The sequence below is a fragment of the Carlito syrichta genome, unplaced genomic scaffold, assembly GCF_000164805.1.
Source record: "Carlito syrichta isolate Samal-C Ts95f unplaced genomic scaffold, Tarsius_syrichta-2.0.1 Scaffold314298, whole genome shotgun sequence".
NCBI classification, from domain to species: Eukaryota; Metazoa; Chordata; class Mammalia; order Primates; family Tarsiidae; genus Carlito; species Carlito syrichta.
The window spans coordinates 67,382-84,900 of NW_007258394.1; the positions used below are offsets into that span (position 1 = coordinate 67,382).

The following is a 17,519-nucleotide window of genomic DNA, read 5'->3' on the forward strand; positions in this document are numbered from 1 at the left end:
AAAAAAAAAAAAAAAAGGAGGTGACTGACTTCTGTACATTAGCCTTGTATACTGCAACCTTGCTATAATCACTTATTCATTTCAGGATTTTTTTTCTTGTCAATTCTTTTAAATTTTACATAGACAATCATGTTATCTGTGAACAAAGACATTGGAATGCTTGTCTGGGAACTAGCAGCCCAATTTGATCAATATGCTACACTGGCATGGGCCCTCTGCCCCAGGTGATATGTCACAGTTTGCCACGTTCATAATTTGGGCTAGTGGCAGGAGTCACATGCCTATACTACATCTTTGGCTTCCATTTCCTTTATGGTGGGTCCTTGTGATTTGACCCATTCTTGCATCTGAGGTGGACTTCCAATTCCCCATCTGTAGTGGACCCAATGGGTAACCCCATGGTCATTTTCTGAATCAGCTTGTAAGTTCCATTCATGTTCTCTTTTAAATGGTCCTATGCCATGAATAACAAATAGGTCTCTTCTCCATTTCACAAACTGCTGCCATAGTTCATGTCCCCACATAAGGGAGACCTTAATGGTTCAATCATTAATCTGCCAAGTCACCAGACCATATGGCTAGCCCATTTGCAATGGCCCATGAATCTTTAAATATGTAGCAGAGAGCTGCTGTTAGATTTGCTTGCACAGCCATCACCACTGTAGAGTTCAGCCGATTGGGCAGAGTATCCCTTTCTGGTCTCAGTCAAAAGGTATCCATCTTTAAGGTGTGTCTTAATCCATTTGTACTGCTATAATAGAATACCTGAAACTGGGTATTTATAAATAACAGAAATTTATGTCTTACAGTTCTGGAGGCAGGAAAGTCTAAAATCAAAGCACAGGTCTCCACTTCCAAGATGATGCTTTGAACAAGGCATTCTCTGGAGGGAGGAACATTGTCCTTCACATTGCACAAAAGGAGAAGAGAGCAACCCCACTCCAAACTCTTTTTAGAGGGGTATTAATCCATTCCTGAAGGCAAGCCTCCATGACCTAAACACCTCCCACTGGGCCCCACCCCGACACTGTTGCATTGGGGATTGCATTTTTATTGTTTTAGAGACAGGGTCTCGAACTCCTGAGCTCAAGCTATTCTCCAACCTCAGCCCCCTAAGTAACAGGGACTACAGGCATGAGCCACCACACAAGGCTAGGGATTCAGGCTTAATATGAGTTTTGGAGGCAACAAAAACATTCAAACCATAGCAAGGTGGATGGCCACAGCAGCCCATTAAACTCCATCAGCTTTGAGTTTCACAGATCCCTCAGTAAACCAGCCCAAACCATCAGCAGATACATCTTTGAACCATGGGCTATGCTTAGCTAAGGGAGCATCCACTATGGGCAGCCCAGCCTCCTCTCACAAGGCAGATACTTCATGGAGTTGACGGACCCCCTGGAGTCCCTGTCAGACTCTAATCTTATATGTAACATTTCCATTTAATAATGTTGCTTTTATGAGCCTGTCCTGTTTTATTAACAGGCTTAGTGAATACTGTGAAAAATAACACCAAATTAAGAAAAATGTTAAAGTCTATTGTCATACAAAAAGTACATATCATAAAACAGGAGACTCAAGTCAAATGATAAGAAGCTCATCTTACAGTTTATAAAGCACAGGAGAGGGAATATTTTTACCTTTTTCATTATTGGCTGTTAAACATTCTTTTCAGGAAAAGTAGAGCTGTTTAAGCTGGTCTATAGCTGATTGCTTTAATTTCACTGAATCACGCTGACAAGGACATAAAACTTACATTTTATGTTCTATTTAATGATCAGAGATAGCGTTTCAGGGAAATCAGAATGACTTAAGTTTTGGCTACATGGTTATGCGCAGTTGGTCTTGGGGGTATATCTAAATTGTGGCTTCCATTTTTATTTTTGTTTAACAGCACCTGCATGAAGGTGGGTTAGGTCTTAAGGTCATATACTTGCTTCAGTGGTCAAGTGTTCTTTTTCCACTAGGACCCCATAGCAGGCTAGGAATTGCCATTCAAAGGGAATATATGTGGTAACTAACTTGGGTAATATATATGCCCCAAACCCGAGAAGGCAGTGCACCCTGGCAACAGTCTCCTGCCACAGGCTCCAGTCAACATAAGCAAGACCTGTAGTTCCACAGGCCTCTTAGCATAAATAGCAGGCCCATGCTATTGCAAGTTGTAGTCCTATAGGAAATAATTAAGGTTAGATTAGGTCATGAGGATGAGGTCTCCAAGAAGAAATTAATGCCCTTAAAAGACTTTGAAGAAACACCAGCATTCTTGTTCTCTCTAAAATGTGAGGGTACAGGAAGAAGGCGACCGTCTTAAACCAGAAAGTGAGCCCTCACCAGTATTCAATCATGCTGGCATCTTGATGTTGGACTTTCAAGCCTACAGAACTGTAAGGAATAAATGTTTGTTTAAGCCATCTAGTCTATGGTACTTTGTTATAACAGCTCAAGCTGACTAAAAGAGTTACTAAAGATATGTCCCTTCCAAGCCCCTCACCCATGTCCATAAAGAATCAGACCCAATTATTTCTAGTAAGCCTTTAAGGAACAATTCCCATGTGATAAGAAAACTCTCCACAATAATAAAAAAGAAAAAAAATTTCCAGATTTATTTTGCAAAGCCAGCAAAACATTACCAAATTGAATCTACTTCTGTACATAAAAAAAAACAAAACTATGAATGAATCAATTTTACTCAAAAAGCACACGGAAATTTAAAATATTTGGAAACTTGTCAGCAAAATGAATTACAAAGGGAAAAAAATGATATAACCCATAAAATTATGGCAATGGATTTTTAATAACTTAATAGAACAGAGCAACCATTCCTAATAAAAACTCTAAATATAATGATAATTGCAAAACTGTGTACTGTGTACCAAGCACTGTTACCTTACACATATTAAATAATTTAATATGCACAACCCTATGAGGTAGCTCTATTTTATAGATGGAGGAACTAAGATACAAGGAAGGTAGTGATTTGCCCAGGGTCATACACCTAACAAAGTGGTGACCCCAATATTTGAACCTAGGGCACCAGGAACTAAGTCTATGCTCTTAAGCACTAAAATACCCTACTTCTTTTAAAAACAGGAATAGAACCAGGCTCGGCGGCTCAGCTTGTAATCTCACGCTTTGGGAGGCCGAGGTGAGTGAATTGCCTGAGCCCACGGGTTCAAGACCCGCCTGGGCAACTTGGTGAGACCTCATCTCTACAATAAATCAAAAAAATTAGCTAGGCGTGGTAGCGTACACCTGTAGTTCCAGCTACTTGGAAGGGTGAGGCGGAAGGATCACCAGAGCCCAGCAGGTCAAGGCTGCGGTGGCCGGGAGCATGCCACTGCACTCTAGTCTGGGCGACAGAGTGACACTCAAACTCAAAAAAAAAAAAAAAAACAGGAATAGAAGGAAACTTCTAAATACAATAGAATATTTATCAGAACCCAAAAAGGAATAGTATATGAAACTGCGAAATACTAAAAAATTCAGATAAAATTTTTAAAAATCAATAATTAAGTTTATATAGCAGTGATCAACAGAAATTGAGGTATGGCTTTCAAATGCAGCTAATTTTCCTCCATCCAAGAGCCTGAGGCTTTTTCAGGATGTCAGGGGATTCATATCTACTGAGCATCTATACCAAACTAATGATAGTAGGTTAATATAATTATGACAGTACAAGTTTCCAACCTCCAGAGACTTGGTATGGAGAAGATGAGCAAACAAGAACCAGAAAGAAAATTGCTTTATCCAACAGGCAGGGTGCTTCTAGTGAAGACATGACTAGAAACGTCCAACTCACTGTGGAGGCTGGTCCCCCTGAGTTCATAGAGGGTCAGGATCTTTCCTAGGATCTCAGTGCTATAGAAGTAAAACACTTAAAAAATTAAAAAGTCCAGCCGGGCCCGGTGGCTCAGCCTGTAATCCCGCGCCTTTGGGAGGCTAAGGTGAGTGGATTGCCTGAGCCCGCGGGTTCGAGACCCGCCTGGGCAGGCGAGACCTCATCTCTACAATAAATCAAAAATTAGCCGGGCGTGGTAGCGTACGCCTGTAGTTCCAGCTACTTGGAAGGCTGAGGCAGAAGGATCACTGGAGTCCAGCAGGTCGAGGCTGCGGTGGCTGGAAGCGGCCACTACACTCCAGTCTGGGCGACAGAGTAAGACTCCAACTCAACAACAACAACAAAAAAAATTAAAAAGTCCTATGTACATCTCTTTTAAAGGAAAATGGAAACAAATATCAAAAATATAGCTGAGAAGAGTTAAAATACATATTCACAAACGATAAATTTCCACTTGTGTTGTAAATTCAGTAATTTTAACAGACCCTGAAAAACTTTAGGCCCTCAATAATTCTTTCTAACCTTATCTGAGATATCTTCCCTAGAGTGACATTAAATTTTTATTTTCTTGAGCCTCAACTCTCTTTCTTTTCTTCTCCAATGTCTGAGACATAAACCACAGCTCACAAAACCTCCCTTCCAAGTTATATAGTTGACATTGACAAGATTGCCTCATCCTCCACCTTTGTCAAGGTGCTGATCCTGTCAGCCAGTTAAGAGGAAGTTGGGAGGATGTAAAGAGAAGGGGCTGGATACCAGGGACAAGGTACCCCAGCACTGAGTCATATTGCAAGGGTAGAAACTAAAAGATGTTCAAGTTCATGAACTGACATATGATTGCAAGAGAGAAAATCTTCTGAGATTTCCTATTTCTTATGTCTTTGAGAAATGAAAGATGGCCTGGAAGGTAATTAGGATAATTAAGAGTGCTGCTCTCATCTTGAAGTTAAGATGACAGTTGTAGATAGCTAGGACTAGCTGATAAGGACAACAGATTAGTTTAACACTATTACCTTGCCAAAAACCTCATCACTATGAATTCTAATGATCTAGGAATGCTTCTAGCTGAAATTTTTCACTCATCCATACCACAACCATGAAAGCAAGTCTTCTTTGCAGTAATTTTGATTGCAAAACATGTATTTAGGAAGCAGGATATAGTCAGCTAACTCAGAACTAAAGTAAGCATGCAGGTCAAAGTAAATATTAGTGGGATATGACTGCCCAATCCAACACCTAGATACACAAACACATTTACACACAAATCTATTGGCTCTTTAAGGGTGAAGTACCATACTAAAATTTCCAGGGCTACCCAGAGACAGTATCAGTGAGGCTCTGTATGTGATATACTATGATCAGATGTCACTTCCAACTTTAGAAGCTTCTAGTCCAGTGGATGTAATAGGAGTAATGGGGGAGAATGTACCGATGTTAACAATAGTACAATTTGAGTTTTAAAACTTATTTAAGGCTGGGCTTGGTGGCTCAGCCTGTAATCCTGTGCTTTGGGAGACTGAGGTGAGTGGATTGCCTGAGCCCACGGGTTCGAGACCCACCTGGGCAGCTTGGCAAGACCTCATTTCTACAAAAAATCAGCCGGGCGTGGTAGTGCACACCTGTAGTTCTAGCTACTTGGAAGGTTGAGGCAGAAGGGTTACCAGAGCCCAGCAGGTCAAGATTGTGGTGGCCGGGAGTGTGCCACTGCACTCCAGTATGGGCGACAGAATGAAACTCCAACTCAAAAAAAAAAAAAACTTATTTAAGTAGTAGCACAGCCGGGCTCGGTGGCTCAGCCTGTAATTCCAGCACTTTGGGAGGCCTAGGTGAGTGGATTGCCTGAGCCTGCGGGTTCAAGACCCACCTGAGCAACTTGACAAGACCTCATCTCTACAATAAATCAAAAATTAGCCGGGCGTGGTAGCGCGCACCTGTAGTTCCAGCTACTTGGAAGGCTCAGGTGGAAGGATTGCTGAAGCCCAGCAGGTCAAGGTTGTGGTGGCCGGGAGTGTGCCACTGCACTCCAGTATGGGCGACAGAATGAAACTCCAACTCAAAAAAAAAAAAAACTTATTTAAGTAGTAGCACAGCCGGGCTCGGTGGCTCAGCCTGTAATTCCAGCACTTTGGGAGGCCTAGGTGAGTGGATTGCCTGAGCCTGCGGGTTCAAGACCCACCTGAGCAACTTGACAAGACCTCATCTCTACAATAAATCAAAAATTAGCCGGGCGTGGTAGCGCGCACCTGTAGTTCCAGCTACTTGGAAGGCTCAGGTGGAAGGATTGCTGAAGCCCAGCAGGTCAAGGTTGTGGTGGCCGGGAGTGTGCCACTGCACTCCAGTATGGGCGACAGAATGAAACTCCAACTCAAAAAAAAAAAAAACTTATTTAAGTAGTAGCACAGCCGGGCTCGGTGGCTCAGCCTGTAATTCCAGCACTTTGGGAGGCCTAGGTGAGTGGATTGCCTGAGCCTGCGGGTTCAAGACCCACCTGAGCAACTTGACAAGACCTCATCTCTACAATAAATCAAAAATTAGCCGGGCGTGGTAGCGCGCACCTGTAGTTCCAGCTACTTGGAAGGCTCAGGTGGAAGGATTGCTGAAGCCCAGCAGGTCAAGGTTGTGGTGGCCGGGAGTGTGCCACTGCACTCCAGTATGGGCGACAGAATGAAACTCCAACTCAAAAAAAAAAAAAACTTATTTAAGTAGTAGCACAGCCGGGCTCGGTGGCTCAGCCTGTAATTCCAGCACTTTGGGAGGCCTAGGTGAGTGGATTGCCTGAGCCTGCGGGTTCAAGACCCACCTGAGCAACTTGACAAGACCTCATCTCTACAATAAATCAAAAATTAGCCGGGCGTGGTAGCGCGCACCTGTAGTTCCAGCTACTTGGAAGGCTCAGGTGGAAGGATTGCTGAAGCCCAGCAGGTCAAGGTTGTGGTGGCCGGGAGTGTGCCACTGCACTCCAGTATGGGCGACAGAATGAAACTCCAACTCAAAAAAAAAAAAAACTTATTTAAGTAGTAGCACAGCCGGGCTCGGTGGCTCAGCCTGTAATTCCAGCACTTTGGGAGGCCTAGGTGAGTGGATTGCCTGAGCCTGCGGGTTCAAGACCCACCTGAGCAACTTGACAAGACCTCATCTCTACAATAAATAAAAAGAAAAAATCAGCCCGGCGTGGTAGCGCGCGCCTGTAGTTCCAGCTACTCGGAGGGCTGAGGCGGAAGGATCGCTGGAGGCCAGCAGGTCGATGCTGCGGTGGCCGGGAGCAGCCACTGCACTCCAGTCTGGGTGACAGAGTGAGACTCCAACTCAAAAAAAAAAAAAAAAAGTACCACAAACTATTTTATATATATACGAAAATAAATAGATACTATACCTAATCTCAATAGCCTATAAGTCAATATGAAAGTATATACACACACATTAAATTCAGAACAATTTACCAAAATGGTAACAGTTGTACACTGTAGCACCAGTTAATTCAAAGCAGTGAGGTCAAATCAATAGAAATATAAAGGAAATAAAGACACATTTGAAAAGGAATCTCCTTCAGAGATGAGATGGATCTTGAAGGCTGTGAGTGACAGAGATTAGCAAAAAGGAAGAAAAGGTTTTCTAGGTAGGAAATATAAGCGATGAGAGGCGGCAGATTAATGTCTACAGAGTAAATGGGGAGGGCCATAGCCACAGGGCAGGAAATCATGAATCAGCCTTATTGAATAACTTTATGTAAATAGTGAAATGGTGGAACCAAAGAAGACTAGAGAAGATATTATCTCTGTCCTTGAGAGGCACGCAACCTGATTAAGGATGCATAATTAAGAAATGAAATAGATTTTTAAATAGTTTAAAAAAATTTTAAAAAGGAAACCTACAAGTAAATAAAATGTATAGTCGTATTCTTCTAATAATAGGTAAGGATTGCACTGAGTTATTCCCACTCTTCCACCTTAGTGACCCAAGGGAAAGCAGGTAGGGAATGTTCCACTGTGATTAGTGGCTCCAAGAAATCAGGGTGGACATCCTTCTTATAAAGAAAGCTTAACTCAAAGGTCCTTGCTCTCTGTCTTAGAGAACCATTCCTTAAGAAACTGACCTAGCCAGACCTGAGGGCTTGTCTCTGGTGTGAGTTCGTTGGTGGTGATTAAAAGTAGAACGCTGACTAAAGGCTTTCCCACACTCAAGACATTCATAAGGTTTCTCTCCAGTGTGAACTCTCTGGTGCACAATAAGCTGTGAGCTGTCACTAAAGGCTTTCCCACAATCATTGCATTTATAAGGCTTTTCCCCTGTATGGGTTCTTTGATGTACCATAAGGCTGGAATTATAACTAAAGACCTTCCCACACTCATTACATTCATATGGTTTCTCACCAGTGTGAATTCTCTGGTGAATAAGGAGGTATGAGTTTTGATTGAAGGATTTTCCACACTCACTGCATTTATATGGTTTTTCACTTGTGTGAAGTCTCTGGTGCCTAATAAGACATTTACTCAAACCAAATGCCTTACCACACTCATTACATTTAAATGGTTTTTCTCCAGTATGTTTTCGCTCATGGTCAACAAGTTGGGAGATCTGACTGAAAGTTTTCCCACATTTGCTACATTTGTATGGCTTTTCCCCACTGTGGAGACTCTGATGTCGAATAAGACATTTATTCCGACTGAAGGCCTTGCCACATTCATGACACTCATAAGGCTTCTCCCCAGTATGGCTTCTCTGATGGTAAATAAGATTTCTATTGGAACAGAAAGCTCTTCCACACTCATTACACTTATAAGGTTTTTTACCAGTGTGAAGGACCTGATGTCGGATAAGATTTTTATTCCGACTAAATGCTGCTCCACACTCCTTGCATTCAAAAGGTTTCTCTCCAGTGTGTGTTCTCTGGTGGTCAAAGAGTTTGGAACTCTGATTAAAAGCTTTTCCACATTCATTACATTTATAAGGTTTCTCCCCATTATGGAGTCTCTGGTGTTGGATGAGATGGGAGCTATGCCGGTAGGTCTTTCCACACTCCTTGCATTCATAAGGTTTTTCTCCTGTGTGGGTTCTGAGGTGAACAATGAGCTGAGAGGTCTGCCTGAAGGTCTTACCACACTCATTACACTCATAGGGTTTCTCTCCGGTGTGGATTCTCTGATGGCCAATGAGGTGTGAACTCCAACTGAAAGTTTTGCCACATTCATCACATTGATAGGATTTTTGTCCCTTTAGAACTCTTTCATGTTCAGCAGAACCAGAGAACAGATTTGGATGTTCCCTGACTTCCTCATTTTCCTCATATATGTCTTTTGTGGATTTTTCCTTATCCTCTCCTGTTATTTCCAAGAAATCACATTCCAGTCTGCTCCCTTCTTCATCTGAGGATGACACCTCTAGCTTCTTGAAAGTATCTTGACTGACATCTCCAGTCTTTGGTTCCCCAGGAACCACCCCAAAGAGTCCCCCTGATGTCCTATCAGATGACTCTAATCCTTTAGAAATTTCCTGCTTCAGAGTCAACTCTGAATGCTCCATGATGTTTGCATCTGCTGCCAAAAGAAAGAAGAAAACAACTTTTACTCATTTCTTGTTCTTTTGAGGAAATAGAATCATCAAGAGCTTGTGCACCTGAAAAAAGAGTCAAATATGGTTAAAAAAAAAAAAAAAGAATGACATGCAAGAAAAAGAGCAAAATAGGAAATAGCTCAATTTTTTCATAGGAATAGAAAAGGAAGGGGAAGACGACCAGTGGAGGAAAGTGTAAAAAAAGATTCCAGGACAGACAGATGATGAGCCAACACAGCAAGTCAGAAGGGCTATTGGAAAGCAAGGGACCAGACTGCAAAATATTTGTAATCCTGTGGAAATCACTATGGTATTATGCCTCCTTAGTAAAACTATGAACTCTAAATTCCTTTCCAACCACTACATTCTATGGTCCCACAATTCTTAGAACAAATGTCAGGAGAGAGAAGGCTGGCAAATATCTCAAGTAAAATATAAGAAAGAGAGAGGGAAGGGATGGGAATGAGTTGATAGAGATTTATATTATGAGGGTACAATTAGGAAAGTACACAAAAAAGGAGAGATCTTATACAACTGGCCAGTAACAAGATTTGCAGAAGCTGTGTGTTCAGAAATGCTGGGGAGCAGGGCTGAAGGGGACAACAGAGCCCTAAAAGTGGGGATGCCACTGACCCCGGAACACTGGACTGGCAGGAGCCAGTTCTGTACTCCTATAAACAATACGAGGAACATAAATAGTTTGAAATATAAAATAAAATATATCTTTGATATCTTGACTCTCTAGAAGATAAAGGAATCTATAGAGGTAAATATTTGCCTTGAATTCTGGAATTTTGAATACAAAATCTGGGAGAAGGTAACTGTTGTAACCATGGTTATAACTAAATACCAAAATGTTAGTTCCTTTCATCATGTCTTAATCAGGGCCACAGCCATCACATCATCTGGCCTATCAAAACTTAAAGAGGTCTGGCAATGACTCTTAAGTTCACCCTCTGTAGAGTTGGCTACTAACCCAAATTTGTCAATCACAAGGCCCACCCTACCAATAAACCCATCTAGGAAACTGCCCTGCTCCAGTCTTTGCAGAGAAGACTCTGAAGCAATCATGTTTTGTGGCTAGTTGACCTGAGTATCCCATGGTGGACCACAGGTGACTAGGTCAAGGACAGACACCAGACCCAAAGATAACTTATATGTAGGTTGGCCATCAGCCTCTGCCATGACCTGGACAAAAGTTCTTCCCAAACAATATGATGTGTAATGGCTATAGCAATTGAAATCCCTCTATAGGTAAATGCAGACCTGGAAGTTGGGCAAAATGAAGATAATTCTGAGTAGCAAAGAAGGCTGAAATAATGCATAGAGAGAAGCCCATACATCAGGAGCTACAGCAAACAATATGAGAGAACAAAAAGAAGAATTGGAAAGGAGCTTCAAGAAGGACCAAAGACTCATAATGAAGAAAATGGGCAGCAGGAGGAGGACAAGCAGAGAGAAAACTGATACGCTGGGACCAGCTGTGTTGCATTCACACTAAAACACTGGAGTAAAAATTCATTTGCTTTTGTCATTCAGGCTCCCGGGATGCCCTAGGTCAAGGTTGTTTCTCACAATCTGGTTTAGCTGACTGGTTTGTTCTGGGTTCCTGTTTTTTAAGCCTTACGACTCACAGCTCCTTACTTAAAGTAATTTGAGTGACTCTTGTTTCCTTACAACTAAAGCCCTACCTAATCACCCTATGCCAGTCAACAACTAGTAAAGAGAATGTTGATCATTGTTAAAACTGGGTGCAGAGAGATTCACCATACTGTTGGTTCATTCTAGTTTACCTATGTTCACAATAAAATGTTAAAACAAAGAGGGCTGGATATGGTGGCTCACACCTGTAATACCATCACTTTGGGAGACTGAAGTGGGAGATTCGCCTGAGTTCAGGATTTTGAGACCAACCCGGGCAACATAGCAAGACCTTATCTCTAAAATACTAATTAACTGGGGGGTGGGATTGGTAGTTGAGGGAAACTGCTAGGGGAGGGAGGGGCACATCTCATCAGCAAGGGTACCTACATAATCAATGTTTGTATACCTAACCCTGAATTGTACCCCCATCTTTAAAATTAAAAAATATATATATTAAGTAATTTTAAAATAAATTTTAAAAATTTGTAAAAGGCAAGGAATACAGTAAAGAAAATATACAGCATGGAGAGTCTACATTACTGGGGAACAGAATCATTGCCCAAGGAGACCATGCTACAGTAATTTACCAATATCATGCTCTAGTATAGAGATTTTTGACTGAGGGACAGACCTTTCTACTCCTTCTGAGTACAGTCCCCAAACAGGTCCTCATATGCTGCAGTACCCTGAAATGACAAGCTTCTACCGCTCAACAGCATTCTCAGTCTGAAGGGAAGAGTCATCAGGGGTACAGAAGGCATGAATATGGTGTGTTAGTGGGCAAAGGGGTAGGAGAGAGGAGCTGGGATGACACACTGAAAAGGATACATCCATATCAGTGTAGAACCCAGCTTCAAGGGAAGCTATTAGGCAGGAAAGCCACAGGAGCAGTCTGAGATGGGGTAGAGTTCTAGAGGCAAGACCTCTAGCCATTCTTAGGTCACAGACATGGGAACTCACAAAACGAAACAAAAAAAGAAAGATCCAAGTGCACCCGAGGCATGACAATCTGAAGTACACTCCCCTTTGCTTGGTCTCCTGATTTCCACACTTGAAGGAGGAAAGAAAGCTATGAGGACAAGCCCTGCCCTTGGCTCCCATGAGACCTATGTTCCATAAAGGTCTTATCCCAAGTGTGCCATGAATTTTTCCCGGAGGACACAGTAGAAGGTTCCTGGTCACACTAATACTGGGCACTCCTCCCAGCCCTCACTCTCTTCAACTTCTCTAAAGGAAGCTATACTTCTGGGCAGATTCTCTCTCCAGCGGCTTCCCTAGCATCAGTCAAGCCTGATTTCCCCCTTACAGCTCTAGTTCCTCTTCCTGATCCTGCACTCTCAGTATGGACACTCCTTGAAGATCAGGCCCTAGTGCTTCCTTTTTCTCTCCATCGGCGATCTCATTGACTCTCATCACTTTCACACTGCTCTCAGAGTTCTCCCTTTACTCCTAGACCACTACCACATGCTTCCAGCTGCCTATGGGACATTTCACTTGGATGTCCTGCAACACCTTAAGTTTAGTGTCTAAATGTCAGGAGTGGATATGATGTGGGGAGCAGACGAGCACTGTCACTGTAGCAAGCCTTGAGTAAAGGCCCAAGCAATGGCAAGGTCTCACTTAATGGCCCCAAGCTTGTAGGCAAGGTCTCACTTGGAAGCTCTGCATTCTAGCCAAAGGCAGGCTATGAGGGATGCAGCCCACTACACGAAACGGTGTCTCAAATGCCCACACATCTGGGTACACATAGTGCACATAAAGTCTTAGCTACAATAAAGCTTTAGCTACAAGAAGATAACCACAGAACAGCTTGCCTTTTAGGTAGCAACATAATTCCGCTGTAGCTCCCTCACAGAATTTGAATCCCTTCCAACTTCCTTTGTGCTTGATTATAAAATAAACATGGTGAGCTAGTTCGGGGCCACTTCTCTTCCATCAGAGGAAAGTGTCCCACCTGGCCCCAGTTTTTCTTTGTCTTTGTGTCTGTGTCTCTATTAATGTCTTGTCGCTCTCTCCGGTCCCCTGGAGACAGCCACATGGGCCGCAGCATCTAAAATGCATGTTCTTGCCACCTTCCTTTCTGGACTTCCCAAGTTCTGTCAATGAATCCAGACATCAGCAAAAACATTCCAATTACTCTTCTTTCTTCAAACACAAGTCCCATGCATATTCCCCCAAATTGACCTAAAAATTCAACACAATTCCTATCAGATTCCCAGGTGGCATCTTTTTGGAAATATCAATACCTAAAATTTGTATTGAAATCAAGAAACTTGGGGGGAGGGGAAGGGAGATGGGATTAATTGTAGTAAACATCTGTCTGGGAATGGGGAGACACCTTCTATCAACAAGGGTGCCTGAACAAAACATATTTGTATACCTAACCCTTAACTGTACCCCACAATATCATAATAAAAAATATCGATTATAAAAAAAAGAAATCAAGAAACTCATACAGCCACAAAAACTTGAAAGAGAAGAATAAGTTGAAAACCTCAAAACTTTTCAATTTCTTTTTTTTTTTTTTTTTGAGCTGGAGTCTCACTCTGTCACCTGGACTGAAGTGCAGTGGCACACTCACGACCACCGTAGCCTCGCCCTACTGGGCTCTGGTGATCCTTCCACCTCAGCCTTTCAAGTAGCTGGAACTACAGGCGTGTGTTACCACATCCAGCTAATTTTTTATTTATTGTAGAGACAAGATCTTGCCAAGTTGCCCGAGTGGGTCTTGACCCCGTGGGCTCAGGCAATCCACTCGCGTCAGCCTCCCAAAGTGCTGGGATTACAGGCCAGCCACCGAGCCCGACCCCATTTTGCTATTATGAATAATGATGCTATGAACGGTTGTGTACACATTTTTGTACAGACATCTGTTTTCTTTTCTCTTGGTTATATACTTAGGAGTAGAATTGCTAGGTCAAGTAGTAACTGTATGTTTAACTTTTTCAGGAACTGTCAGACTGTTGTCACCAATTTACATTTCCACCAGCAGTGGATGAGGGTGTCTCCACATCCTCCCAGATGCTGCTACTTCTTTTTTTTTTCTTTGAGTCAGAGTAGTCTCATTCTGTCCCCAGACTGGAGTATAGTGGCATGCTCATGGCCACTGCAGCCTCTACCTGCTGGGCTCAAGTGATCTTTTTACCTCAGCCTTCCAAGTAGCTGGGACCACAGGCACATGCTACCATGCCCGGCTAAATTTTTGATTTATTGTAGAGATGCGGTCTTGCCAAGCTGTGTAGGCTGGTCTTGAACCCATGGGTTCAGGCAGTCCTCTCACCTCAGCCTCCCAAAGTGCTGGGATTATGGCATGTGCCACTGTGCCCAGCCTCCTGATGCTTTTTCTTACCCAATTTTTGTTTTTGCCACCTTTGTGGGTGTGAAGTAGTATCTTATTGTTATGTTCATCTACGTTCCCTAATGACTAATATTGCTGACGATCCTATGTGCTTATTGGCTATTTTTATATTTTCTTCAGAGAAATGTTAATTTAGACCTTTTGCCCATTTTAAAATTAAGGTTTTTTTTTTAAATTGAGTTACAGGAGTTCTTTATTTATTCCAGATACAAGTCTTTATAAGATACAGCCACTGCACTCCAGTCTGGGTGACAGAGTGAGACTCCGACTCAAAAAAAAAAAAAAGAAAATAGCAAAACGGAAGAAACTCAAGTGTTCATCTAGGCTTTCACATTGATTGGCATAAAGCTATTCACAGTATTGGTATTCTAAAATTAAACAATTTTGTCTCCCTTTTGTGCACATTCTTAACAATCCAGGCAATAGAGAGAAACATCCTCAAACTGAGATAAGGAATAGCCAAAAGAAATCTACAGCAAATGAGACATTCAGTGGTGAACACATTAAAAGTCTTGCAATACCTTTGGGAGGCTGAGATGAGTGGATTGCCTGAGCCCGCGGGTTCGAGACCCGCCTGGGCAGCGAGACCTCATCTCTACAATAAATTAAAAAAATCAGCCGGGCGTGGTAGCGTATGCCTGTAATTCCAGCTACTGGGAAGGCTGAGGTGGAAGGATCGCCAGGACCCAGCAGGTCAAGGCTGCGGTGGCCGGGAGCGGCCACTGCACTCCAGTCTGGGCAACAGAGTGAGACTCCAACTCAAAAAAAAAAAAAAATACAGTATCTTAGTGGAAAAACAAAAACCTCTTACAAGACATAAGAGATATAAATAAATCTTGTGTAAGTATGGGAGGACACACTTCATCAAAATGGCAATTATTCCTAAGTTAACACACAAAGACAGTAGAATCCCAACCAATTCTCAATATAACTTTTCTTGAGGCTTTATAAGCATATTCAAAAATTCATATGAATGAGAAAAAGAATAACTAAGATAAATTTTTAGATGTGTAAAGTTTTGTTCTACCGAACAAGTTTGAATATAAAGACATAGTACTTAAAACTCTATTTTATGGGGAAAAAAAAAATATATATATATAATAGGTAAAAGAAAGAGCATAGAATTCTGACACAGGCTTATACACATATATAAGTTTGATGTATGATAGAGGTGCCATTATAAGTCAATGGGAAAGATTCAAGTATTCAATAAATTGTGTTTGGACAAGTGGTTAGGCAAATAAAATAAATAAATAAAATCACACAAAAAACTAATTCTTTTTTTTTTGGAGTTGGAGTCTCACTCAGTTGCCCAGACTGGAGTGCAATGGCTGCTCCTGGCCACCGCAGTCTCGATCTGCTTTGGCTCCGGCAATCCTTCCGCCTTAGCCTTCTAAGTAGCTGGAACTACAGGCGCGTGTGCTATCACGCCCAGCTAATTTTTTGATTTATTGTAGAGATGAGGTCTCACCAAGTTGACCAGGCGGGTCTCGAACCCGTGGGCTCAGGCAATTCACTCACCTTGGCCTCCCAAAGAGCGGGATTACAGGCTGAGCCACCGAACCCGGCTCAAAAAACTAATTCTGGTTAAAAAAATGAAGCTGAAACTGCTGGGGGGGGGGGGGCCATACCTTATCAACAAGGGTACCTGCATAATGAACATTTGTATACCTAACCCTGAATTGTACCCCATATCTTTAAAATAAAAAATTTAAAAATTAAAAAAAAAAATAAAGCTGAAAATAATACAAAGAATCTAAGAACCTGGATAAGAATTTAAAGCAACAAATGGAAAAAGGAGAAAATATCTGAAACATTAATATGACAAAATCTATGTCCAAAAAATAAAAGAAAAAAGAACACTAAACACAAATCACTGATAGAAGTGGAAGATCATACAACCAATAGGAATAGTTGGAAGTCCACAATGAAACTAAAAAGACATATTCCTTATGTCCTAGGAATTTTATTTCTAAGAATCTACCTTTAGGCGCGGTGGCTCACACCTATAATCCCAGCACTTTGGGAGGCTGTGATGAGAGGATTGCCTGAGCTCACGGGTCAAGACCAACCCTGGCAACTTGGTGAGACCTCATCTCTATAATAAATCAAAAAATTAGCCGGGCGTGGTGGTACATGCCTGTAGTTCCATCTACTTGGATGACTGAGGGGCAAGGATCATCTGAACCTAGCAGGTTGAAGGTGCGGTAGCCATGAGCATGCCACTACAGTCGGCAACAGAATGAGACTTCGACTCAAAAAAAAAAAAAAATCTACCATGAAAAAACACTTTGCACAGGTATTTAGACATTTACACCAGTGTTCACTAGAATATTCTTTGTAATAGCATAATATTGAAATTAACCTACTTATCCATCAATATGGCTAAATAAAAGTGTAGAATTTTGTAGGACGAAATACCATACAGCACCTCAAAGGAATATACTAGATCCTTATGCATCAATTTAACTATTTCATTGTTCACTGGGTGGTCAGGACGTGCAGCCATCAATAAAAGGTAGGTAAGTACAACCCAGGGGAGGGGCAGCGCATGAGTCAAGGTTGCTGAGAACAGACACCATACCAACCAAGCTCAAGAGGTCTAGCCACCGCAGCCTCGAACTGCTGTCTCCAGCGATCCTTCCACCTCAGCCTTCCAAGTAGCCGGAACTACAGGCGCATGCTACCACGCCTGGCTAATTTTTTATTTATTGTAGAGATGAGGTCTTGCCAAGTTGCCCAGGTAGGTCGCAAACCTGCAGGCTCAGGGAATCCACTTGTCTCAGCCTCCCAAAGTGCTGGGATTACAGGCTGAGTCACCAAGCCTGGTCCAGTGTTTACTTTTAAAAGTAGTGTCCAAGATAGAATTATCTGAGAGAGCATTACGTATACAAGATCTAGCCCCTTGCAATGCAAAGATGCCCTACAGTCAGCAGATCCACTGTACATCCTACAGGGTCAGTGTGGTATACACTCCCCACTTAGTGCTTAAATAGAAGGCGGAAAATCCACTCTCCTCACCCTCATGGGATCTGAAATACAGAAACCTGGGGACATGAGTGAACGCCATTGATTTATGATTTTTTTTTTGTTTTTTTGAGTTGGAGTCTCACTCTGTCGCCCAGA

General features: G+C 42.2%; 1 protein-coding gene across 1 annotated transcript in view; it reads right to left on the reverse strand.

Moving 5' to 3' along the window:
• Nucleotides 1-7,809: 7,809 nt before the first annotated feature.
• The window catches only part of LOC103273910 (zinc finger protein 852), a 19,829-nt gene continuing 10,119 nt past the window's right edge, over nucleotides 7,810-17,519 (reverse strand). The window contains 3 exon segments of the mRNA XM_021719196.1: nucleotides 7,810-9,375; nucleotides 11,595-11,721; nucleotides 12,030-12,085. Of these exon segments, the coding sequence (XP_021574871.1) occupies nucleotides 7,922-9,375; nucleotides 11,595-11,721; nucleotides 12,030-12,085 (1,637 nt within the window). The 3' untranslated portion in view covers nucleotides 7,810-7,921.